Raw genomic sequence first — 25010 nt, 5'->3', positions numbered from 1 at the left:
GCACCTGAAGGCGCCTCCTCCCCTCAATGTGGGCAAGAGCAGGGTCGGGGGGTGAGGGGGGGGTCCACTGCCCTACATCCACTCAAGATCGCAAGGTCGGGTCAGTTACTATGCCCAATTCTTTCACTAGGAAACCCTCTTCCCTGACCCAGGCCTCTACCCAGACCAGTCAGGGAAGGTTCCTCGCTGCCTAGGTTCACACCTGGAGGTCGGGGCTAAGCTATCTTGCATCCTCGTTTCTCACAAGTTAACCAGAAATGACTATTTTGGTTTTCCTTCAAATGAACATTAAGGTAGTGCTTAGCTGCTACAAAGTTCCAAGCACTTCACTGGTTTTATCTTCACAACTCTGAGGAAGGTGTGTTTATTTTATGCATGAGAAATAGACAGCCCACAACACTTAACTCCCTCAAGATCACAGACTCTTTAAAGGGAAGAACCACCCAGGTAGTTTTGGAGGCCCTTATGTTGCACCCAAGCCGTCCATCCTCAGCCCAGAGCACACAGGGCACATGCCCACAGACGTAACAGGGCTCCCGCGGAATAGAACATAAGGTAATCCCTGCCTTTCAATTGCACATTTCCCAAGGCTCCTGTCATACACACTCATCCACCTGCACCTACACCCACACTGAACCAGAGCACTAAAATACAAGGAAACTTTTATTTTCAATTTTCATCAAGAAATTTGCTGTGGTTTTTATGCTTTTGGTACTTTTCCGGTTTTTTTTTTTTTTTCCACTTTATTTCATTCTAGCCGCTCAGTGGCTGGAGCCGCTGGGTTCCTGGTATTAAAAAGATGCCAACAGAGGTAGCTGTGTCTCGCCCAGGGGCCCGGCCCACTCTGAATACCCCCCAAAAAAGGAGAAAAGAAAACACAAAATAAACCAACAAAATAAAACCAAAAGGAGGAAGAAATTCAGATCATTTTCTTCAAGCCTGGCAGGAACCCACAACAGTTTGTGTGTAACAGACGTTACAGTGGGGGAGAAGCCAGGGCCCCGAAGAAGGCCAGCCTGCCAGCTCCCTGCAGATGGCGCCGGCGCTACTGCTGCATGTCTCTCCAGCAGGAAGGGCACCACTGCCCCTCACTCCCTCCCCTCCCCCAGTGCACAGGGGGCTGTTCCTTTACAACATGGAAGTTGGGGCAGAAGGAAGGAGAGGGTCTCTCAGGCCCCAGGGGGGAAGCTGGACAAGGGAAAGTGAAGAAGGTCACTGCTCAGCGGTGGAGGTGTTATCATCAATCTGGATCTTCACTGCTGCTGGGCTACCTATATGGAAAGAAAGCCAAAGGAATCAAAATTTCAGACCTTAAAAATCTACCCCATCCCCAGAGAACTCACTGGTAAGACAGTGCCCTGCCCAGTATGTAAAGTAATAGAGAGCAAAGTTACAAGTTCCAGAATGGCTCTGCTAGAACAGGTGCCAGAAGTAAATGGTCCCACCTGCTGTGGAGTAGGTTCAGGTGCTCGGTTTGCCAGGCGACTGAGAATGTTACGCTCTGACATCTGTAGCCTCACAGCAACTGGGGGAATTCGAGCAATAGTAGCGGGGAGTCGAGTCACATCGGCTTTCATGTCACTCAGCAGTTCTTCCAGCTGTTTTAGAACTGCACAGGGCAAACAGAGGCGGTAAGCTGTGGTAGCCAAGACTGAGATCCTTCCTACCACAATGGGCCAGCCTCTCATCACTTCTCTGTGACTAAGTGATGTGCTCAGTGCTGGGAGTACTGTCTTTTGTCACTGAGTAATCTGACCTGGCCTCAACCACACTCAACCACCATTCTCATACCTCAGTTCTGGCTGTCCCTGATTCTACTCTTTTTAAAAGTCCCCCTTTTAAGGGGGACTGTCCCTTGCTCCCTACTGTCTGTGTTGCCACCTCTTCTTGAGCAGCTTAGTCCCATTGTTTCCTTTCCTCTCCACCTTTCAGATCTGTCTCCCCCTTCCTTTATAACATCCTTTTCCTCATTTCACCCTCCACCCCACCTCAATGTTTTAACTTTAATTAGAAACAAAATGTTGAAAGGGGTCTAGAATTTGATGGGATCTTAAATCACCTAAAGTAACCTCTAAAGTATCCCAGCTGACACTACATTATTCTGCTTTGCTTTCCACCTCCAAGAACTTGAATATATTAGGAGTTAAAAGAGGCAAAGAACTGTCCTTGATTGCCTCTAAGACATGAGCATCCCAAGGAGGAAGGCAAAGCTCCCTGGCACACCCTAAGCTCCCAAAGGAGCTCTGAAAAAGGCCTGGCAGTAAGAAGTAAATGTGCACTAAGGAGGTTAGGGAGGAAAGAGGCTGAGTCAGCAGGAGGCAGGGGAGCCACTGGCTACCTTTGTGCAGGACCGCATTGGCTGGCTTGTTTCCTGCCATTGACTCCTTGGACAGGTGCTGATGGCTCTCTGCCAGACACTCGACCTCAGCAAAGCGGGTGTTCAGGGCCATGGAAGGGTGTGAGGGGTCCTCGGACATGTTCAGATACGCTGCCCGGCGTAGCTGTTCCTCAATCACCAGGGCTTGTTCTAAGAGCTGGGCAAGAGACAAAAGAGGAGACAAGAGTTAGACTGACACACACTTTGCTGCTTTGGGCCTCGAGGAACCTTAAAGTGTTCTTTACACACCCAAGCAGATCAACAAGCCATTGCTTTTCTTTTTAACCCCTCTTCAGAGGTCCAAGTCTTTATAACTTAATTTTCATTGATACTTTAAATAGAAACTCAACTTAGACTATATAAAGGATTAAAATCCCAAGTAATTCTACCTTCTAGAGATACTGTTAACACTGAGGGTTTGTTTTTTTTTTTTTTTGGTGCCTATTGCTTACATAATTAAGGTCATTTTATATAAATATTATTTTTCACTCAGTTACATAGTAAGCATCTCATCGTCAAGTGCTCTTCAAAAAGCCCAACCTTATGGGGCCTCCCTGGTGGCGCAGCGGTTGAGCGCTGGGTTGTGAAACTACCCAAAGCCTCTGCAGCGCGGGTTTGATCCCCGGCCGCCGGGCCAGGGTCCCACATGGCACACAGACCTCTCCTGCAGCGCCCGCTGCTTCCCTCAGCAGTGTACTTCATCATTCTGCCTGTTCTACTCTCCGCTCTGGCTCTGGTGAATTCTCTCACCCTCCTGTGCCTCTGACTGTACCCAGTGCTTGTATAAATAAATAAATAAATCTTTAAAAAAAAAAAAAAGATTAAAAAAAAGAAAAAAGCCCACGCTTACAGCTGCGTGGCAGTCTGTCCTATGGGTATCCCTACCATGTAAGCTGTTCTGCTTTATCCTTTATCAGACCCGGACTCCTTTCCTCCCCAACAGGCAACCCTCTAATATACTCACTGTGTGTTTTTGTGGGTGTCTTTGATGACTGAGTATTGTTTCACATACGCATTTGAGTTACACGATGCTGTTCTGCGTTTTTTTCCTTTTCCCACTATGTATCTTTCTTATGTTGTTATATATTTTTTGTTGCTTCTCGCTGCTGCTTTATGCTCCGTGATGAGAATCCACGTTTACCTATCCACTCTCCCAATAACGCCTGGGTTGCCTCCAGGACCCATCACCAAAAATTCTACTGCATTCAATACTCTTGCACATGTCACCTAATAAGAGCTTTGTAAAAGGGTCTTTGAAATATATTCCAAGGGACACAATGCTGATACAAGAGTTATGAGATTTAATTTGCTGAAGTATCCACTGTTTTTTAAATAGAATAAATCCATTAGGGAGCAGAAGGAGGGAGAGTATCAGATAAATAGGCTGTTTTTTTCCATAAGACATATGGCTCCATCAGTCTACTAATTTACCCCCAAATGTATCACCTGTATCGCCCTCTTGAAAGCCTTTGCTTTCAATCTATATACCCGGACTCCTTCACCAACTCCCTCTTCCTGCCCCAAACTGTGAGTGTTCCCTAAAATCAGCCCATGGATTGCTGCCTTCTGAAGCTTTCTCTCAAGAGACTGCTCCTCTCCTGTCTCAGCCAGCACCTCTATGCAAATGACCTGAGGCTCTTCAAACCTGCCTCTCAAGCACTGACTGTTCTGATCCCACTCTTGCACAGCTGATCACGCTTTGATCCCACTTGTTTGTGGTGATAGTAGTGGGAAGATATTTACTTGTGAAAATACCAAATGACTAGTCTAAAATTGAACTTTTTTTCTACAAATCACTCTCTCTCACTTCCCTGATCTACCAATGATGACTTAACTTTCTCAGTGATTCAGGCTTGAAGCCAGTTAGTTTTAGAGTCTCACTCCTTTTATCTCAAATGCAGTTAAGTTGGCAAACTGTGGCCTGTGGGGCCAAATGTGCCTACTGTCTTCCAGTATGGTCCAAGAGCTAAAGAATGGTTTTTAAATTTTTAAGTAGTTGAAAAAGTCAAAATAAAAATATTGAGATACTTCATGAAATTTTATGTAGTTCAGATTTTAGCACTCATCAACAATAGTTTTATTGGAACCCATTTCATACTCACTTATTGCCTGTGGCTGCTTTCACACTATAACAAGAGCTGGGTATTTGCAACAGAGGATACATGCCCCAGTGTCTGAAACAGGTACCATCAGGCACTTTAATAGAGGGTTGCTGATCCCCTTGGTCAATCACAAATCCTGTGAACATTTTGATGTTTTCTTTATCTTAACCCTTTATTTTCCACAACCAGCATCACCGTCCAGGCTCTCACAACCATAAGACTATATACTCTCTATAATCTCATGAGTAACTATTCCATTTCCCTTGGTCGTAGCAAACTCTTCACAAAACTTTGATGGCTGCCCTTTAATTGCAGGCTGTAGTTGAGACTCTCTTATCTGGTGAAAACCCTACCTACTGACCTCCAGCCCTTGCTTCTCTTTGCAACCTACCTCCCCCACCACAAGGCTTTTCTACAGCCCAACTAGGGTATTTACTGTCTCCAAATACCCTAAGCTTTGTTTCCTCGATGTCTTCGCCCAAGCTAATTCCTTTAGCTCAAACAACATTCTGTGTCTACTCCACAATTTCTATTACACTTCATGGAATTAATTCCAATGACATCTCCATGAAGTCATTTGTGAGCTCTCACTCTGCTCCCCAAATTCCCACTGAAGAAACTGCTAATGAATTCACCAGTTTCCCTAATACACAGAATGGCATTCATTTGATGGATGACTTTTGCCCCTCCTGTAAACAGAGAGCTTACCAAGCACAGGCAGCAAGACTTATTTGCCTTTACCTCCCTCTAGCACTCACTGCAATATTACTTGTGTGCATCTGTATGCCCCCATTATATTCAGGTTAAGATGCATGTGTCTGGTCTTCGAAGAAGACCAGCGCCCTCAATAGACATTTGCTAAATTCTTAAGTGACACTCCCTTCAGGCCTGGGCTCATTATCTGTAGTGATTCTGAACCTCTACACCTCTGCACCTTCTCTTTGCATCCACTCCACTCCTTACCTAAGCACACAAGTGCTCAGACCCAGAAAAAGTACCACCAGCCCACTGAGATCCCTACCACCTTCTCAGAGATCCAATTCAACCCCACCTCTGCATTTTTCCTGAACACTCCAACCTACGGTGTTCCCCCAACGCACCTACTGCCTAGTCTGTCATTCCTTAGGCACATAGTCATCTTCAGCCCCTGAACAGCTGATTAATTTTCAAGTCTGATTATGTTGCTCTCTAATATTTAAGATATTTCGGAGGAAAGCCTTTCACAGAATACAAATAGTTAAGTCAAATACACAGAACATAAGAAACAGGATGGGTGAATGAACAGACTCCCTCCTTTGCAGTCCCTTCTGCACTTTAAAGTCTGTTCACTTCAACACTGTGTTCCTCCTCATCCTGCTCACCTTGAACCTTCGGGCCAGAAACTTATTCTTGATCTCTAAGAAATTGCCACGGTTCATTTCACCCTTGAAAGGCTCATTGAGGATGGCATAGCGTGGGTCATTCTGGATGTCCTGCCACCGGGCATAGCCATGGCTATGGGAAAAGAGCTCAGGAAAAACAAGGCGAGGAAAGTAAAAACCTCAGACTGTGAGCCCTTCAGAAACCTTCACCCAGAACCTCAGCCCAGACTCAGGCAAAGGATACTTTATGATGCCAGCCAGCAGCCAGTAGTCATGCCGTCGATGCCAGATCTCATAGGTTTTCTTGGTGACTGTGGCTGCCCGCTCCTCATTCTGCCAAAGGGAGTGCAATTCTGAGGAGGGATTTAGGCAAAATTAGGAGAAAAAGGCAAACATCTGTGCAAATTCAAACAGCTCTTTAGTCCTTCCCCAACATCATCTCAGTAGAATGCCTCTGGCTTTCTAACATGGACCCAGAGGCACATGCAGTCAAGCTGGCATTCCCTCTCTGGCAGTGGTAAAGTCTCTGCCTGGGTTTCTGACCAGAACCAAACTTTCTCCCTCAGATCCTTTTAACCCCTCATTTCATACCAGTAAAACCACCATCTGCAATGTTGAACATGAAACGCTGTTTAATGTTTTTCTTCTGTTTCTCATCATTCATGTCCTTGGGGGTCTCTCCATTCTGAAGCATCACCTCTTTTTTGTCCTCCTCCTCCTTCTTCTCTTCTACAGAACATTCAGAAGGAAACTGTCAGCTCCAGACAGAAGCCTAGCACTGTGATTTCTCCACGAAACTACCTGCTACAAGATGCCCAGTAACCTCCCCCTTCTCCACGGTAGCTCACAAACCCAGAAAAAGGTGTCCCTGGCCCACTGACAACTCAATGGGAAACAGATGGAGTCTTTTAGCTTGGGATAAAACAGCTATAAGGGTGCAGATGGGGCAGGGTGGATGTTCCCAGAGATAAAAGCCCTTGCATCTAGTCTGAGAGTCCTTCTAAACCATGATCAGCTTCCCCAAACACCAACCTTTGTCCTCTACTACAATGGGAGTGAGATCTATTGCTGATTTCTCCTCCACCTTTTCCACTTCAGCAACACCTGTGGGGAACAAACAGCACTGAGCGTGTATTTAAGAAGCATGTTCTCTGTCCCTCTATCCAACTGGAACAGTTCTAAACCTAATCCCTATAATCAAAGTCAGAGGTGTCTGAAGGGAGAAATGCTGTAATTTAAAATCAAGATTTTAAAAGTTAAAAAATACAACAAACTCAAGGGTGTAGAAGTCATCAGCGAGTCCTGCTGTCTCTGCAGCCTGGCTAGGAGTGAGAACTGCGGTCCCCACAGTGATCTGGTGGTCTTGAAAATGTGGATACCTTTGGGTTCAGTCTCCATAGGCTCCTCTGTTCTCTCCTTCACCTCTGCCTTTTCCACTTTCTCCTCTCCCTCAGGAGGTTCAACAAGGACCTTCTCATCCTCTGAAGCAGGGGCAGGCGGCTGTGTACTCTTTGAAGGAAAAAAAGACAGAAGCTGAAGAAGCCAGCACCCCAAAAGCAAAGTGGGTTTGTTCATTAGCCATTAGTATGGTACCAAGTCACCCTCATGTGTTACCTCAGGGGTGGTTTCAGGGGCTGCAGATTTAACCTCCTTTTCTCCTTCTGCATTCTCCTCTTCTTTGAGGCTATTTTCTTCTATTTTTACCCCATCTTCTGCAGGCCAAATGAGAACAAAATAATTAGGAAGACGGTCCTAACTCAGAGCGAATGTCATGCCTTGTCAGTTTAACTCAACTTAAAAAAATGTCCTCTCGTGCCTTTAAGAGCCAGCCATATTCTCAGGACAGCCCTCCTAAACTGAGAGGGAGATTGTTGTGTGGCCTGCCAGACACCCCTGTTAGAACTGAGCACAGGGGAACAGAAAAAGCAAAGGCCAGGACAAGAAGGAAGGCCAGGAAATGAGTGTGTGGGCAGACTTACCAGCAGCTGGGGCAGGGGCAGGGGTGTTGGGCTGCGTGTCCCCTGGAGTGGAGGGTGTAGGGGTCTTTGGGGAAGGTGACCCTGGCTGGGACATCTTCTTGCTTTCCTCTACTTCAGCAAGTTCAGGCATGCTCCAGCGCCCATTAACATGTTCAAATTCCTGAACCTAAAGCAAAAGACGAGAAGTTAAAGACCCAATTCTAGCTCTAGGCTGCTTTCCTGGAAACTGCTTCCAGTTTCCCCTAGAAACCTTGAACTCAGGTGAGGCTCAGGCATTACCTTCTTGCGAATCAAGGACATGACACCAATCCTTGTAAGAACATGCTGCCGAGACAGGCCTTCTCGGGGGACACCATCAGCAAAGGTCTCAGCCCCATCTGCTCCAGGCTCACATAAATGCCGCATAAAAAGAGACACGTAAGCTCTGCAGGAAACAAGTACAGAAATGAGTTAAGACAATGATCATGCCAACTTCTAGGATCAGATTCTGCCCTATACCCACTAAGGCATTATCCCAGACAGTGACTATGGTCCATATTGAGGTAAGGCCCACATACACTGTAGGCTGATGTCTACACTCCACACCACACCATAGGTTCTCTCTCAAGGTAGCTAGGGGACACAAAGAACCCTACTACTACTAACAGTTTCACCTGCCAACTTCAGCAGAAGACACGGCCAACTTCCCTGCACAGCCCTGACTGGCAGTGGAGGATAACCAGAGGCTAGAATTCTTTGCTCTAGTTACGTCAGTCATTCCAGCTTTCCACTTACTTGAACTCTTTCTCTGATTTGCCACGCAGATCCCTCACCAGCCACTGAGTGGTAAAAGCATCCTGAGGTGGCATCCCATATCGCATAATAGCATTAAGAAAGGCTTTGCGCTGACGAGCATTAAAGCCAAGTACCTAGAGAGAGAAGGAACCTAGGTGAGCGGGAGCAGGTCTTTTCCCATCAGCATTCATTACCCCTCCCCAGAATTATGTGCACTTACTTCAATATTTCCACCAACACGGGCCAACAGAGGAGGCAATGGCTTATCTTTATCATTCCGCAGGCCCTTGCGACTGGGCCTGCGGGGAGCTGCAAAAAGAAAAGGATGCATGAGCAACACGGGTGGCAAAATTAGAAAAAGTATTTTCAAAGCCAGCATACAGGCACAGCCCTCACCTTCTGAACGTTCATCAAAGTCTTCATCACCTTCCTCTGAGGCCACTGAATAATCGGACTGGTTGTCGGACTGGTCGTCCTGCCAATCTGGAGGGAGAGAGGGCAGATGAGCGGGGCCCACTGCTCTAGTGGAACGGCCCATGGGTGGGGGGCGGGGCCGGCCACACACACCTCGGTCCTCCTGTGAGCCATCATTGTAGTTGACCTGTTTACGGATTCTTTTTCCTTTGCCCAGATTTCGGGCCAGATCTTCTTGCTGCTGCTCATAATGGTGCCGCAGCAATTTCTCCCAGTAGTCAGGATCCACACTTTCTTCCTGTTTTATGATTTCCCGTTCTACCTCCTCTTCCTCCTGGGACAGAGGGAGGGCCAGGACTCAGGGGTGCTGAAGTCAGCACCACCAGCTACCCCTGGTCCTCACAGTTCCCATTCTGCTAGCTCCTTTTCATGACTTGACTCTGAAATAGTTGGTGTGCCTGCTTGGACCTAAGAACTTGAAAGAAATTTAATTGACAGGACGTGACTCCTCATGATTATTTATAGATTAGCAGCCAACGGAACTGAAAGAAATACATGGGAGGCGCTATTATCACAAGAGAAGGTTAAAGAGAAATAATGTGCTTTCTTATAACCTCTTTCATTGACACATAGTTATGAGATGGCAAAATAAAGGAAAGAGAGGTTAGAACCTTGGTAAGGCAGAACACAGGAGCTTCTGAAATACTGCAAAAGTTTCATGAATGGGCCTCCCTGGTGGCACAAGGTGTTAAGGACAGCACTGTGAAGCAATCCTCAGCTACTACAGCTGGAATTTGATCCCAGGCAGGCCAGGGAGAAACCCGTATTACACAGTAGACCTCTCCTGCTTCGCCCGTTGCTCCCCTCAGCAGTGTATTTCGGTCAGTCAGCCTGTTCTGTCCCCCACTCTATCTCTGGTGAATCCTCTCACCCCCACACCTCTGGCCTGTACCCCAGCTCTTGTATGCATAAATTTTTTTTTTAAAGTTTCATGAGATAAAGTCAAAGGATCATAAGCCCTACTGTTCTTCATATACTCCTTAAAAGTTTACCAACTATGAGGGCCTCCCTGGTGGCCTAGGGGTTAAATCTCAGTGCTATCACCCCCAGCCAGGGAGCTACATATGGCACAGCAGACCTCTCCTATCTCACCTGCTGTACCTCTTAGCAGTACATCTGCCTGTTCTCCTCCCCACTGTTTCTGGTGGATCCTCTCACGCCCTGGACCTCTGGCCTACACACCAATTCTTTTATGCAAAAAAAAATATGTAATTTTTCAAATACACGTATGTATATCTGTCTTGTCCATCTAGATCTAAATACCTAGATCTCCTCTTATGTCCCAGTGTTTAAGTTCCTCTGAAAGTCATCGTTTTTTCAGATACTTCAGGGCCATTAATTGATTCCAAATACCTTACATTACAGTTAAACTGCTGCCAGCAGCATATTATAAACAACTTAAATGTCCATCATGACGGAACTAATAAATTGTGTGTGTTGCGGGGGGCAGGGAACGACACACAGCAAGTGGAAGTAGCTAAATGGTATGAAGTACCAACTATAAACAAGTCAGTCACGGGGATGCAAGGTACAGACTTCAATTGATAACCACATGACATATTTAAAAGTTATCAAGATCTTAGAAGTTCTCTCCACAGGAAAAAAAATTTGTAATTCTCTGTGGCAATGGATGTTAACTAGTCAATTCCCAGTACATCCAAATATCAACTCATTATATTGTATACCTGAAGCTAATGTTATCCATCAATTATATGTTCATTTAAAAGTAATTATAGTGGCCCTCCCTAGTGGCATAAGGGGTTAAGTCGCAGCACTATGAAGCTGTCAGCAGCTACTGCAGCACAAGTTCGATCTCCAGCCAGAGAAATGACCCACATGGCACAGTAGACCTCTCCTGCCTTGCCCGCTGCTCCTCTCGGCAGTGTATTTCAGTCAATCTGCCTGTTCTGTTCCCCACTCTGTCTCTGATGAATGCTCTCACCCCCCGCATCTCTGGCCTGTACCCGGGAGTTCTTGTATGCATAAATAAATCTTTAGAGAAAAAATAAAGGGCCTCCCTGGTGGCCAAAGGGATTAAAATACAACCTATGAAGCTATCAGCAGCCACTGCAGCATGAGTTCGATCCCCGGCTGGCCAGGGAGCAACCCACATGGCGCAGCAGACCTCTCCTGACTCACCCGCTGCTCCCCTCAGCAGTGTATTTCAGTCAATCTGCCTGTCCTACTGTCTCTCGTGAATCCTCTCACCCTCCACACCTCTGGCCTGTACCCCAGCTCTTATGTGCATAAATAAAAAAATCTTAAAAAAAAAAATAAAATAAATAATTATGGTACCTCCAACTAAGGACATAGCATACAAAAAAGGCAGAGTAGAAAGCTCTTTTTGTACTGATTTGCATTTTATCTTCAAGATATATTAAGTTAACAAAGGCAAGGTAAAGAATACTATATGGAACTACTTGGTGCTTAAAAGGAGGGGCCTCCCTGGTGGTGCAAGGGGTTAAGCACAGCACTATGAAGCTATCCACAGCCTCTGCAGCACGAGTTCGATGCCCGGCTGCCAGGGAGCAACTCACATGGTGCAGCAGACTTCTCCTGTCTCGCCCGCTGCTCCCCTCAGCAGTATGTTTAAATCAGTCTACCTGTTCTGTTCCCCACTCTATGTCTCTGGTGAATCCTCTCACCCCCACACCTCTGGCCTGTACCCCAGTTCTTGTATGCAGAAATACATAAATCTTTAAAAAAAAAAAAAGAGGGACCTCCCTGGTGGCACAGCAGGTTGAGCGCAGCACTGTGGAGCTGTCCGCAGCTTATGCAGCGCAGGTTTGATTCTTGGCTGGCCGGAGAGATACCCACATGAGAGGCAGACCCCCTCCTGTCTCGACCGACCTCTCCTGTCTCACCCGCTGCTCCTCTCAGCAGTGTTTTCAGTCCTTCTGCCTGTTCTGCTCCCCGCTTTGTCTCTGATGAATTCTCTTACCCTCCCATGCCTCTGGCCTGTACCCCAGTTCTTGTATAAATAATTAAATCTTTAAAAGACAAAAAGGAAAAGGAAAAGGGATGTGTAGAGGCAAAGGCATATACAGGCACACATCCTCTAACTGTACTTCACACATGGTGCAATTTAAGGGATTGAAAGGTATGTGGCCACCCCACAAATCAGTGAGCCCACTGGGGCCACATGCCCAACATCACGTGCTCACTTTGCACCTGTGTCACATTTAATCAAGGTTCTACACTGTATTTTAGAAATAATGCCATTGCACACTTAACCAATTACAGTAGAGTGCACTAAGAAACCAAAACACGTGTGTGACTCACTTTATTGCAATATTCACTTTATGTGGTGGCCTGGAACCAAACCCAAAATATCTCCATGGTGTGCCTGTATACACCTGTATGGATTTATATGTATTATTTTTAGAAGATAGGGTTTCCCTTGTGGCACAGGGGTTAAAGACACAGCACTGTCAAGCTGTCGCCAGCCACTGGAGCATGAGTTCGATCCCCTGCCAGGGAGCTGCCCACATGGCGCAGCAGACCTCTCCTGACTCACCCGCTGTTCCCCTCAGCAGTATATTTCAGTCAATCCACCTGTTCTCTTCCCCACTCTGTCTCTGGTGACTCCTCTCATCCCCCATACCTCTGGCCTGTACTCCAGTTCTTACATGCATAAACAAATCTTTAAATATATATATATTTTTAGAAAATATATAAATAACAAAAACATCATTTATTACTGCTAGTGAAAAAACTAGAAAAACAAAGGACGGCGTGGAAAAGATGTACCTTTGCTTTTTCTGAATTTTGAACCATGGAGCTGCTAAGAAAAAAATTTTAGTAATAATAAAAGTGAACAGCAGCTGCAGTCTTAAGAGAGGTCCTTCGGACACCTGTGAGGTCAGAAGCAAAGGTTAGCAACAGGAGAGAGAGAGCACCACCTCTCCCCTGCCCGACCAGTCAGCACACGCTGCCCCGGTGGATCACTCCTGGCTGCAGTTTCTGCCCTGAAAGGTCAGTGCAGCCGGGCCAGAAGCACACTCCTCATTGAACACTACTGGCCTACAGGCCTAGGCCAGACTTCCAGCCATAGTTACGCAAAACTGAGGTTAGTAGCATCACCTTCAAAAACAAAGATAACAGGTATCAGAAAAACACACAGTTAAGGCCAATATTTTTGAATTGGAAGGATAAGAAAGATGGCACAGATCACCAGAAACTGGCGCCAATTCAAAGAACCCCAAGCTGAGTGGCCTAAAGGGGACCACTAGAGCGTAAATTTTTTTTTTTCATTTTATACCAAATTTATTTCTTGGGGGTGGGGAAGAATTACTGCAGAAGCTATGCATTTATCATTGCTTCAGTACCTTGTTATTTTACTACAAAATACTAAGAAAAGGACAGGGAGAAGAAAGGAGAAACAATTCTAATGTTTTTAAAAGCACAGGAAGATAAGCTGCCTAGGTATGTATCTTCTGCCTTTCCTCCAAAGAGACCTGAAATAGCAGTTATCTGTAGTTAATAAAATATAAGAGAAAATAAAGAGTTAGATTCTGGGGCCTCCCCGGTGGCGCAGCGGTTGAGCGCTGGGTTGCGAAGCTGCCCGCAGCCTCTGCAGCGCCGGTTCGATCCCCGGCTGCTCCCCGGCCACCGGAGGAGGGTCCCACATGGTGAGCAGACCTCTCCTGCCGCCCGCTGCTCCCCTCAGCAGTGTACTTCGGTCCTTCTGCCTGCTCTGCTCCCCGCTCTGGCTCTGGTGAATTCTCTCACCCACCCACGCTTCTGACTGTACCCAGTGCTTGTATAAATAAATAAAAAAAAAAAAAAAAAAAAAGAGTTAGATTCTGATAAAGAGCTAGTTAATGTAACTGTTTTGAATGTGAAATTCGGCTGTGAGTTTCCTGACTACCATGGCAGAGATGAGAGTATGACTGGCCTACCAATTCATCGATGTACTATTTTGTCTACAGATGTTTTCCTTCTGTCTCAAATACCATCTTGGTCTCAATTCCAAGTTTTGGACCGATCACCAAGCACAGTATTACCTTGGACTGATACTCACCCCCATCTCTTCTTCCCGTACCACATACTGGGCCACTTTAAATGAGCTCAAATATTCATTCATGCCCTGCAATTCTGTGTCTTCAGTCTCATCCTGATTACGGTCCAACAGTCGTTCAATGGCCTTATCATCATAGTGGATAACGCTGCTGTCCTCTCCCTCTTTGTTGTCTCCTCCTAGAAAGAATCAGGGGTCCATACCCTCAAAGTTAGCTTCAGCAGCTGCAGTGGAAAGAGCAAACACCACATGCCCCTTGGTCTAAGTCCCAGGAGCCCAGGTATCAAAGAAACCCTTTAGAAAGGCTAACCCCAACACCAAAGCAAGTTCCCAACTAGCTCACCTCCATCTGTGGCCTCATCCTTGAATAGTTCCTCCGTGCCAAACTTGAGGATGTCATCAAGCTCCTGTTTGGACATGGATCCAGTCTTGGAGCCTAATCCAGGTCGAACCACTAGATGCGTCAGCATCATCTTCTTCTTTGCCACCTGCGTGATGCGCTCCTCCACTGATGCACGGGTCACAAACCGATAGATCATCACCTTCTTATTTTGCCCAATACGGTGAGCTCTGCTAAAGGCCTGGAGTTGGACAATAACAAAGTCAGAAGGCAAAGGAACCATAGTTGCCCAACACCACTTTTGTCCAATTTCCACATAAGGTAAACCTAACACAGGGCAGGGACTACAACTTAACTTCATACAAAATTTCTCTGCACCCTGCCCCCAGACACCACCTCTATCATGTTACCCAAAACAGGACCATAGCTAACCCAAACTCTCTGGCTTACAATAAGGTAGAATCTACATCCAAAGAATCTACTGTTTCCTCCTGAAACAACTAATTCCAGATGGTGGAGCACTCACAAAAAGCACTGCGCTTCCAGTAAGTTACTACATACCAAGGCAGCTACCTCTGCTCACCTGGATGTCATTATGGGGGTTCCAGTCAGAGTCATAGATAATAACTGTGTCAGCAGTGGCCAGATTGATTCCAAGGCCTCCAGCTCGTGTGGAAAGCAAGAAGCAGAACTGCTGAGCACCCGGTGCTAAAAACAGAACCAAAAATCCCATTAAAAGTGTCTCCTGAATTTCCATTAATAAATGTAGAAGGAATGTCAGAAATAGAAAACTTCATTATGCAATCACAGTAATAATTGTTGGCAGCAAGGTCTACCTGTGGATACTGAACCCAGTGTCAAAGTATAAGGAGAAACAGGAGATTACTATTGTCTCAAATACCTCCCTCAAGACAGTTAGCAATTACAGCAGGTAAAAGTAACTTTACAGAGAAGATACTCTGCACCACCTTAACCCAGCAAATCAAGGTATATCATCAGTAAGGGACGTTATCGACACGTCATGTCCTCACTGTTATGATGCAGTTATGATGCATGAAAAAGAACTTTTATGGGATTCTTGTCCAAATGACCAAACTCAATTTAATCAGAAAATATCAAACAAACCTAAACTTGAGAGTCTACAAACTGACCAGTACATGCTTAAAGTTTCAATGTCATGAAAGAAGAAAAAAGAATGAGTAACTACTACAGACAGGAAGAGAAGCAACAGACAATGCAATCTGGCATCTGAGGTTGGATTCCTAAAAAGGCATTAGGGAAAAAAGTGGTGACATTCAATTAAGGCTTGTAGCTAAGTCAACAATATTGTACCAATGTTAATTTCCTGGTTTTGATAATTATACTGTGCTTACATATGTTGTTGTTATGAAGGGAAACAGGGTGGGGGGTATACATGAACTCTATTTTTTGCAACTTAGGTTCAAAATTATTTAAAAATTAAACGTTAAAAAAAAGAAGGGTTGGGCCTCCCTGATGGCGCAAGGGGTTAAGACGCAACCTATGAAGCTGTCTGTAGCCTCTCCAGCTTGAGTTCGATTCCCTGGCTGGCCAGGGAGCAGTTGCCAACATGGCGCAGCAGACCTCTCCTGTCTCACCCGCTGCTCCCCTTAGCAGTGTACTTTGGTCAGTCTGCCTGTTCTGTTTCCCACTCTGTCTCTGGTGAATCCTCTCACCACCCCCATTCTGCTGGCCTAAATCCCAACTTTTGTATGCATGCATAAATCTTTAAACAAACAAAAACAAAAAAAAAAGAAGAAGGGTAGCGGTACGGAGACAAGTCTGCCACTAACGTGCTATTGAGATTAGAAAAGTCCTGGTCCCTCTCAGGCCTCAAAATACAATGAGGAGAGTTACGTAAAATGCTCTTCTTTCTAGCAGAAAGAATAAGAACTCCAAAGGGAAAAGCTCTCCTAAGAACAGTCGAATAGTCTTCCAATCAAGACATTCAAAGCTTTCCTCTTCCCTATCAACTGTCTGAGACCTAAAATCAACTACACAGAAAAGCAAATGCATGAGAACATGATGATAAGAACATGCCAGGCCCCTGGCATCAGGTTTCTTTAGGCCTTGCTTGCTCCTGTCACAAATGCCTTGAGGCAGAATGTGGGAAGGAGGAAGAACCGCTCTGCAGACTGGCAGGCCCAAAGACACAGGCAAACGGAGATGCCTGGGTGGAAGCCCCTTCTCCTCGCTCACCGTTGAAGCGGTCAATGGCCTCTTGACGCATGTTCCCAGTAATCCCACCGTCAATACGCTCATACTTATAACCTTCATGTTCCAGGAAATCCTCTAGCAGGTCCAACATCTTAGTCATCTGGAAGAGCAAGAGTCTAGTTACAGTGGAGCCAGAGGACTGCCCCTTTCCCCATGCCATGATGAGGCTTGTCTACTGCTGACCTGAAGCCCCCAGCCCCACCACACAATACCTGGGAGAAAATAAGCACACGGTGCCCTCCCTCCTTAAGGTTCTTGAGCATCTTCTGTAGCAGCAGCAACTTCCCAGATGCTCTGATTAGGGCACTGCCATCATACATGCCATTAGGCATCTTAGGGGCTTCCTAAGGAGAGAAGCAAAGAGAAAAACATTGAAAGCAAGCCCAATGGAGAGGTTCCAACCCAGGGAGGAAGGGGCCCAACATACCATTGCAGCCACAGGGAAGAGATACGGGTGGTTGCAGCACTTCTTAAGATCCATCACCACATTTAACAGGGAAACCTGGTTGCCACCACCTCGAGCATTGAGTGCTTCAAAATTTCGAGTGAGAATGTACTTGTAGTACTTCCTACACGGGCAACAGAAAAAGCAGTCAGACTCAAGGGTCTCACATGACTCCTGATGCACTCCCCCCAAGGTATGCGAACTTCCTGCAGAAGTATCTCACTAAACACCAACGTCACCATGTTGAATAAGGGAAGGATAACTAATAAGCACATGGCTCCAGGCCTCTGGCATGAGATTTCTTTAGGCCTTGCTTGCTCCTGTCACAGATGCCTTGAGGCAGTGTGGGAAGGAGTAAGAACTGCTCCGCAGACTGGCAGATGTCTAAATTTGCAAAATGGAGTCACTGCTTCTGTCCCTTCCGACTCACTTCTGCATGGGGCTCAGCTCCACACGCACAATCAGCTCTGTCTTGGATGGCATATTCTTGAATACATCAGCTTTGAGCCGCCGCAACATGTGGGGCCCCAGCATGTCATGCAATTTTTTAATCTGGTCTTCCTTGGCAATGTCAGCAAACTCCTCCAAGAAGCCTTCCAAATTGCTTCAAAAAGAGAAAGAAAGGAAAAGTTGTTGGCAAGAGCAAAAGGAAGAAAAGAAAGTGATGTAGAAAAGGGGCAACAGGAAGAATTAAAAGCAGCCAAGTTGCAAGCTGGTTATGGGTAAATACACACTTACTGGAACCTCTCGGGGGTCAGAAAGTTGAGCAGATGAAACAACTCTTCTAGATTGTTCTGTAGCGGGGTTCCCGTCAGCAACAGCTTATGCTGGAGTGAGTAGCCATTTAAGACCCGGAAGAACTGGGAAAGCAGAGGAAGATGTTAAATCCAATGAGGAGAAAACTCCAGGATCTCTGCACCAAGTTCCAGCTATTTCACTGCCCATTAGTTTAGCCCCACCCAGCGCCATCTCCTTAAGGCGGGCCACCAAGGTTCTCTCTCACAAGAAGGCAGAGGCGGGCCTCCCCAGTGGCGCAGCAGTTGAGTGCTGGGATGCGAAGCTGCCCGCAGCCTCTGCAGTGCCGGTTCAATCCCCGGCCCCTGGAGAGGGTCCCACATGGTGCACAGATCTCTCCTGCCGCCCGCTGCTCCCCTCGGCAGTGTACTTCATCATTCTGCCTGCTCTGCTCTCCCCTCTGACTCTCTCACCCTCCCGCACTTCTGACTGTACCCAGTGCTTGTATAAATAAATAAATAAAATCTTAAAAAAAAAAAAGGCAGAGGCCACTTTTCCCTTGCCTCCCCTCCTATGCCTCTGCTTAATGAGTGAAACTAGAAAACTAAAACTCAAGGCCAAAACCACTGCCAAGCCCTCACCTTAGACTGATTGTTCTTGAGCCTATGGGCTTCATCCACAATGAGGCAGGCCCAATCAATGGAACCCAAGATGGCCATATCAATGGTGATCAACTCATAAGATGTCAGCAGCACATGGAATTTCACAGATGCCTCTTTCTGCACAAGAAAGCCAGCGGGTCACTAATGTTACCTCCCCCAGTGTCAGCACACCCAGGCACATGTAGGGTGTTCTCTCCTCCGAGCTGTTATCCAATTTGTCTCACCCCAAAGACTAGGTCCCATCCCTCTAGGATGATCTCCCTCCCACAGAAATACCTTCATACGGGAGGCCTTCTTGCCACCACGAATGGCATTGTCTTCAAAGGAGAACTCATTCTCTCGGATGATGGCACGGCTGTCTTTGTCACCCACGTAGGTCACCACATACATATCTGGAGCCCACATTTCAAACTCCCGCTCCCAGTTGATGATGGTAGAAAGAGGGGCACTCACTAGGAAGGGGCCTTTGGAATGACCCTTAGAGAAAGAAGAGTAGCAACAGTGTAAGAACCAAGGGTCACACCACACTAGAAGGCCAGCACCCCCCTGTACCCCTATCCCCCAGAGCTAGCTGAGGTCTGGTGTATGGACTCACCCTCACCTCTCTCTATGCGTGGGAACACGCTGCCTACTCCACTCCACAAAGTCAAGTCTGCTTTTACAGACAGCCTAAAACCTTACCTCTTCCATTAGGTCTTTCCATACTAATTCCACGGACAATTCCACTTATCACAACTCAAATCCATTGCCCCAGGACTGAGGCTCTCTGCACCCACCACCAATTTTACCCACAGCTCCATCTCATCAAATCTTCCTCCAAGTACATGTGTCTACCTTTCTGCCATTCAACAGTATTCATCAAGATCAGCAACCAATTTTTTCTTCCTTTTACTCTCCTCAGAACTAAGACCGTAAACTAAGAGCGTAAAATACCTAACAGCCTAGCTCTCCTACCTCCTTGTAGAGAGAATAGAGGAAGACCGCAGTCTGCACAGTCTTCCCCAGACCCATCTCATCAGCCAAGATGGTATCGGTGCCCTGAGCCCAGGAAAAGCGCAACCAGTTCAAGCCCTCCATCTGATAGGGGTGCAAGGTTCCACCTGTAGCATCCAGGTACTCCGGCTGCCGCTCATACTTCACAGTTGGCTGAAAGATGATATAAGAAGTCAAGAGCTAAGAAGGAATCACTTCCTTCCATTAAAAGAGCAATGCCTCTTCTTCACACATCTTCAAGAGCTCTTCCTTGAGAGTCTTAAGGAAACTGTGAGGAAAAGACCCTCAATGATCACTGAAACTTTGTGACTGATTTAAGACCCTCCAGGAAGTAAGGCAATTAATCTATCAGGCATACAGATCTGAGGAAAGACACATCACAGCCTGCCTGGCAATCTAGTTGTCTAGGGTCCTTCTCAGTAATCCAGTAAGGCTCTGCTAGTCAGATAAATAATCCTCTATTTCCACTAGATTCACCTTTTACTTGATTTTTTTAGCTGAGGTGTAATTGACATTTAACGTAATAGTTTCCGATGCATAAATATTACGTTTGGAAATTGTGCAAATTGCTCACTGTAATAATCTACTGATAGATTCATCTTTTTAGCCTTAACCATTTCATTCTCACATTAATCAAGAAAGACCCAAGCAATTGAGCCAGAAAATAAGGGTTAGAGGGCCCAGATTCCAACGTGAGTTTCACAAAGCTTGGTTGTGCGACCCCTCACTAGGTAACACTTCCTCAATCGTTTAAAACACCACACCTTCCATATTTCCATTTTTCTGATGAAAAGAGAAAGTAATGCTAGTATTTCCCGATTTACAGAGAAATGGGGAGGAAGGGCAACAGGCCTCACGGGGCATCCTCAGCTATAAAGTCAGGACCTGCAGATCAAGCCACCAAATCACATCACTAGGCTGAAGCACACGTACATCGTCCTACACAACAAATTGTGCCGTCCCAGTTTTGCCCCAACTCACATCAACTGTTGGTGTTTCAGGAGGCCTCTCCAACTTCCTCAGCTTTACCTTCTTGAGTTTCTTGCCTGGCCGTCCTTCCTCACCCCTCATTAACTCTCTGAAAGAGACAACATCACACAGTTGTCAAGGGTCCTTCTCAGTAAAGAGCTACTCCACCCCTCACCCAAGCCACTCACCTGTGATTCCAATAGCTCTGCTTAAACAGGTCATAATCTTGTATCTCCACATCCTCACTCTCCCAGGATGCCTGATCATATGGCAAGTCCCGCCACTTAATCAAGTAGTGGACATGGCCCTTCTTGTCCACGCTGTAAGGTCAAGGAGAGAACACAGTCAGAGCCAGGCCACCCTCCTCTTTGCCTAAGTCAGCCCTGCTCTCAAAACTGTCAGTAACCAGACTCTACGGAGGCCAGACATACAATTCAAAGCCTCTACTATACCAGTCTTTGAACCAAAAATGACCTCTAATCTATAGTTGCCTATGGCTCAGACACCAGGATTCAGTTGGTTAATAACATGTAGAGGTCTCTTCCAAGTCTAAATCCATTTTCTTACTCCCTTTGGTAGGGATCTCCCAGTGGATATACGGCCTACCTCCAGGATTCCCAAGACAAACACCAGTCTGGCCCAGCTCCATTCGTACCTGTGGTTGAGAATTCGGTGGATCATCATCCACTCAGGTTTTATCCCATAGCGGTAGAAGCGCTCCTCCATCTCTGCAAACTTGGGGTCCTTGTTCTTTCGCTTTCGGCTCTTTTCTTCATCTCCACCAAAATCCCCAGAGGGTGGTTCATCCATATCATTCTTCCGCTGATAGTTTCGGAACATCACTTGACAATGCAGCTCCAACTGCAAGCAGAAAGATAAGTAAGTCAACCCAGAAGTTATATACACCTTCTCTCCCCGAGGCTCTTTTCTCACTACCCTCTTCTCGAGCCCCCTATCTCTAGTGCATTCCAGGTTTACCTGCAATTCGGACACCCAGGAGCAGTGCCAATAAGACATGCCTTGCCATTTCACAAAGAACTGCCGCTCTGGCCGCCCCTCCAAGGGTTTGGGGGAGGGAGTATTGGGATCAGCATCTGGAGGCCGAGGCACTGGTGTGGGAGATGGTGGTTGACCCCATTTCCAGATGAGGATCTTCTGGACTTTGCCCTTAAGAGCTGGACACTGTGGGAAAAAAAGAGAATCCAACATCAAATCATTATCCTGGGGAGGAGATGATAGAGCCCACAGCCTCAACCAAATCAAAGGATTACTAAGCTTCATTTCAAGTAAGATCTAATTCCAGGACACTTCTACTGAAAGAGTAATATAAGTCCCTCCCTACTTCAGAATTTCATTCCTATTTACTTAACAGAGCCAATAGTTAGACTTCGACAATCCAAAGCAGACCACAAGCACAGAACTCCTCTTTCAACCAATCTGAAGGCAGCAAGTCGCCCTATTTAACCATTCTTTTTCCCTTTTTTTTTTTTTTAAGTGGGGGTCTCCGGGTGAGGACCGGAAAACCTGCTAGACAAATTCTAAAAGAGCTGTAACACTCCTATTTAACCATTCTAAACTACCAGCGCCCCAGGACTGGATGGCAAGTCAGGGAGAGATGTTCTGGGCTATAAGAACACTGCTCCACCCCCTTTAAAAGAACAGGCAAAGCATCAATTTCTTTGTTTGACGTTAGTCCGACATTTTCCCAGGATACCTGTCTCAGGGCTAGGTGGTCTATAGTTCTCCATCGGCCTCTCCTGCCCCTCAGTCTCATGCCTGCATTTAACCCTAATGTTGGGCTACACTTCACATCTCCCACCTGGCTGGGGGAAGTCACTCACCGTACAACGGGGACACAGCCATTCACCGTTGGGGATCTCTGGAAGTGGGGGGTTCAGGCAGTGAATGTGGTATGAAGAAGGACAGGTGTCACAGCAGAGCAGCTCCCCACCATCCTTGCAAACCCGACAGAATTCCATATGGTGGTCATCCTCCTCTTCGGGGTCACCACCAACCTCTTCAAGGATCTCCTCACCCTCCGAATTGTCTTCTTTAGCCTCCCACTGGATGCCTTCCTTCTCCTGCAGAGGAAGACCAGAGTCTGATTATTCCCACCCCCCACCCCTGAACCACACCCATCCCCCTTCTGAATGCTTCCTGAAGCCCACACCAGGACCATCACCAAGTCTACTCCCACCAGACCCATAAAAGCCTTCTCGCCCCACCCTTCCAGGGCTCCCAAGGGCCACAATGGCCAAGTACTCACACAGTGTGGGCAGCTCCACTTGCCCTCAGGAGCCTTCTCCATATCCGGATCCAGGCAGACCATGTGGTAGGCTCGGGGACAGGTATCACACAGGATGATCTCACCGCCTTGCTGGCACACCTCGCAATAGTCCTGGTGGTCTGTCTCATAACCATCCACAGCAGTCACCTCCTCCTCGCCTGGGCAAGGAAGAGGGAAAGCCCAGTTATTAGAAAAAAACTACCTCCCCCCAACCCCTATCTCCATAGGGAGATTTTCCCCAACCACTCCCACCTTATCCCACCACATACAGATACAGAAAAGAAACACACCTTTCTTCTTCTTTTTAGTGGTTCGGAGTTTCTTGCGACTGCGGCTACTGCGGCTGGTGGAACCATCAGAAACAGAATAGCTATTGATACTGGCATCATCGAAGTCAGACTCCACATCTAAGTCATCATCCTCACTCTGGCAGAATGAAAAGGCACATGGTTAGAGGTTCAAACCCAAGGGAAGAGAGTGGCAGAGAAGGAATCACTCTTACCAGGGAGCCTAGAATCCCAGCAAGGTCTGTTCTACATGGAGCCTAGTCAGACCTTGTTCTGCGGCCAGCCCCCCCCCCTCACGTGCCCACCATGAACGCTAGATCCTGCTATAAGGTGATGTCCTCTTGTTTAGACAGGGCCCTCCACCAAAGGGCTGCACTGGGCTCTCACCGAGGATCTCTTACGCTTAGAACCAAAACCTCCCAGCTTGATTTTCAGGGGTGCGACTTTCTTGGGTTTAGGCTTCTTGGCATCAGGTACACGAGGGCTACCCTTGGGTTTTCTCCGAGCATTGGGACCTGAAGTCAGAAGAGTGCAAGTTAAGATCATCCAACCCAAAGTTCCCTTCTAAATCCAAGGGCCATTCCTCCCTCCAATCTCTAGCTTAGTGCTAAAAGAACAGAATCTCCATGCTTTCTCTGCCTTCAACATCCTAAGCCCACACTTGTCCTTCCCCTCCATGGAGCCCCATTTCACCTTTGCCCTCCTTGGTCTTGGCCTTGCGGATAGGCACCTCCACGGGGGGAGGTGGTGGTGCAACTTCTGTGGCGGTCACCATGCTCTCCACCACAGCCACTGCCGCCGCGGCCGCCGCTGCCACTGAAGCCCCAGAACTGCCTTTGAAGGGGTTGTTGGTACTGAATTCCCGCCACTTTGCACCCAAAACCATCATCATCTTGGAGACAGCAATCTTAGGGTTTTTGGCAGCAATAAGGGGTCTGTGGTAGAGAAATAGGGTAAGAACAGAAAAAAGTTCATGAATAAAAGAGAGGGAAGGGAAGTGAGAAGAGATTGCATAAGTACTCTCCTCCCCCCGCGCCCCAAACTCTTATTTACCGGACAAACTGGCTGAAGGCCTTGTAGTTGGTGAGGGTGCGGTAATCCTCCTCTGAGAACACATGGTCAATGTCTTCCATGCCCCAGTCTTCCAGGAGCTGAGCAGATGATTTAGGTTCCTGCAGAGAGAACAAGGTCAAAGACCTGACACCTACTGCCCACACCTGCTATGAGAATGAGTTGAAACTAAGGTTTGCAAACCCCCGGGTAAGAGAGCTGAGAGGAAATCATTAGCAGTAAGTGGAGAAAACGTTCCAAAGAGCAGAGGAGTGTCTGTGAAACAAAGGACAGGAGTTAACACACAGAGAAGGGGATGGAAGTCCAGGCACCTTTGAATCATCATCGTCATCATCCTCCTCTTCCTCCTCCTTCCGCTTGGATTTGCTCTTCTTTTCTTTCTTAGGTCCAAGCTTCTTTTTCTTCTTCTTGCCAGGGGTGTAGTCGCTGCCCTCACTGTCTGAGCGAAGAGCCACCTCTTCTTCCTCCTCCACAAACTCGGGCCCCTCCCCAGAGCTGTCCCCCAGCTGCCGGCATAAGAGCACACGCTGGAGCAGGGAAGGGGGGAGAGGGAGACAGACACACATGCTACACACATGCTGACCTCAGGACAGCCCTGAGGCTCATCCCCAGGACCTGACCCACCTCTCCAGACTCCAGAAGCAGAAAACAAAAGCCCCCAGCCCTGCAACCCTTCTCAGAGCTCCTCCCTTCTTCCTCTTATTCCCCATAACACCCAGTCACCCACTCACCTCCTTTTTTTGGCGCTTGCTCTTAGGGATTTTAGGGTCCCGAGGTTTTTTAGGTTTCTTCTTCTTCTTGAGCTTTGGAGTTTCTGCTTCTGACAAATCCTCTTCTGGGTCCTCTTCATTTTCTACATATATTTGGCAAAGAAGTAGGCAGGGAAAAGATCAATAGCA

At 46.9% G+C, this 25010-nt stretch overlaps 1 protein-coding gene and 2 non-coding genes across 9 annotated transcripts in view; all 3 read right to left on the bottom strand.

Moving 5' to 3' along the window:
• Positions 1–650: 650 nt before the first annotated feature.
• CHD4 (chromodomain helicase DNA binding protein 4) overlaps positions 651–25010 on the bottom strand; it is a 28925-nt gene continuing 4565 nt past the window's right edge. The window contains exons 3-40 of one of the 7 annotated variants that reach the window (XM_037514482.2): positions 24843–24964; positions 24423–24638; positions 24094–24212; positions 23734–23975; positions 23428–23555; positions 23044–23179; positions 22733–22911; positions 22308–22547; positions 21445–21648; positions 21122–21327; positions 20655–20786; positions 20479–20575; positions 19459–19650; positions 18781–18981; positions 18484–18621; positions 17846–17967; positions 17538–17711; positions 17090–17231; positions 16875–17006; positions 16645–16762; positions 15011–15135; positions 14431–14668; positions 14091–14266; positions 9161–9341; positions 8990–9076; positions 8814–8902; positions 8594–8727; positions 8099–8243; positions 7820–7985; positions 7455–7552; positions 7220–7349; positions 6873–6944; positions 6432–6569; positions 6085–6193; positions 5841–5973; positions 2339–2534; positions 1446–1609; positions 651–1271 (exon numbers count right to left, since the gene is read on the bottom strand). In XM_037514482.2, the coding sequence (XP_037370379.1) occupies positions 1254–1271; positions 1446–1609; positions 2339–2534; positions 5841–5973; positions 6085–6193; positions 6432–6569; positions 6873–6944; positions 7220–7349; positions 7455–7552; positions 7820–7985; positions 8099–8243; positions 8594–8727; positions 8814–8902; positions 8990–9076; positions 9161–9341; positions 14091–14266; positions 14431–14668; positions 15011–15135; positions 16645–16762; positions 16875–17006; positions 17090–17231; positions 17538–17711; positions 17846–17967; positions 18484–18621; positions 18781–18981; positions 19459–19650; positions 20479–20575; positions 20655–20786; positions 21122–21327; positions 21445–21648; positions 22308–22547; positions 22733–22911; positions 23044–23179; positions 23428–23555; positions 23734–23975; positions 24094–24212; positions 24423–24638; positions 24843–24964 (5639 nt within the window). In that variant the 3' untranslated portion in view covers positions 651–1253. Of the gene's footprint in view, positions 1272–1445; positions 1610–2335; positions 2535–5840; positions 5974–6084; positions 6194–6431; positions 6570–6872; positions 6945–7219; positions 7350–7454; positions 7553–7819; positions 7986–8098; positions 8244–8593; positions 8728–8813; positions 8903–8989; positions 9342–14090; positions 14267–14430; positions 14669–15010; positions 15136–16644; positions 16763–16874; positions 17007–17089; positions 17232–17537; positions 17712–17845; positions 17968–18483; positions 18622–18780; positions 18982–19458; positions 19651–20478; positions 20576–20654; positions 20787–21121; positions 21328–21444; positions 21649–22307; positions 22548–22732; positions 22912–23043; positions 23180–23427; positions 23556–23733; positions 23976–24093; positions 24213–24422; positions 24639–24842; positions 24965–25010 lie in introns of all 7 variants that reach the window. The other 6 variants (XM_054696487.1, XM_054696488.1, XM_054696491.1 and 3 more) reach the window with 6 other exon arrangements.
• On the bottom strand, positions 7642–7781 carry LOC119248512 (small Cajal body-specific RNA 11). The gene has a single exon (XR_005125944.1). It is a non-coding gene; the product is annotated as a small Cajal body-specific RNA 11 (non-coding RNA).
• LOC119248570 (U7 small nuclear RNA) lies at positions 21962–22024 on the bottom strand. The gene has a single exon (XR_005125984.1). It is a non-coding gene; the product is annotated as a U7 small nuclear RNA (small nuclear RNA).

Source organism: Talpa occidentalis, unplaced genomic scaffold (genome assembly GCF_014898055.3).
Source record: "Talpa occidentalis isolate TD23 unplaced genomic scaffold, MPIMG_talOcc4v2.1 talOcc4.16, whole genome shotgun sequence".
Taxonomy (NCBI): Eukaryota; Metazoa; Chordata; class Mammalia; order Eulipotyphla; family Talpidae; genus Talpa; species Talpa occidentalis.
Note: the sequence above shows the minus strand (reverse complement) of the source record. Positions and strands in the feature narration are given on the sequence as shown.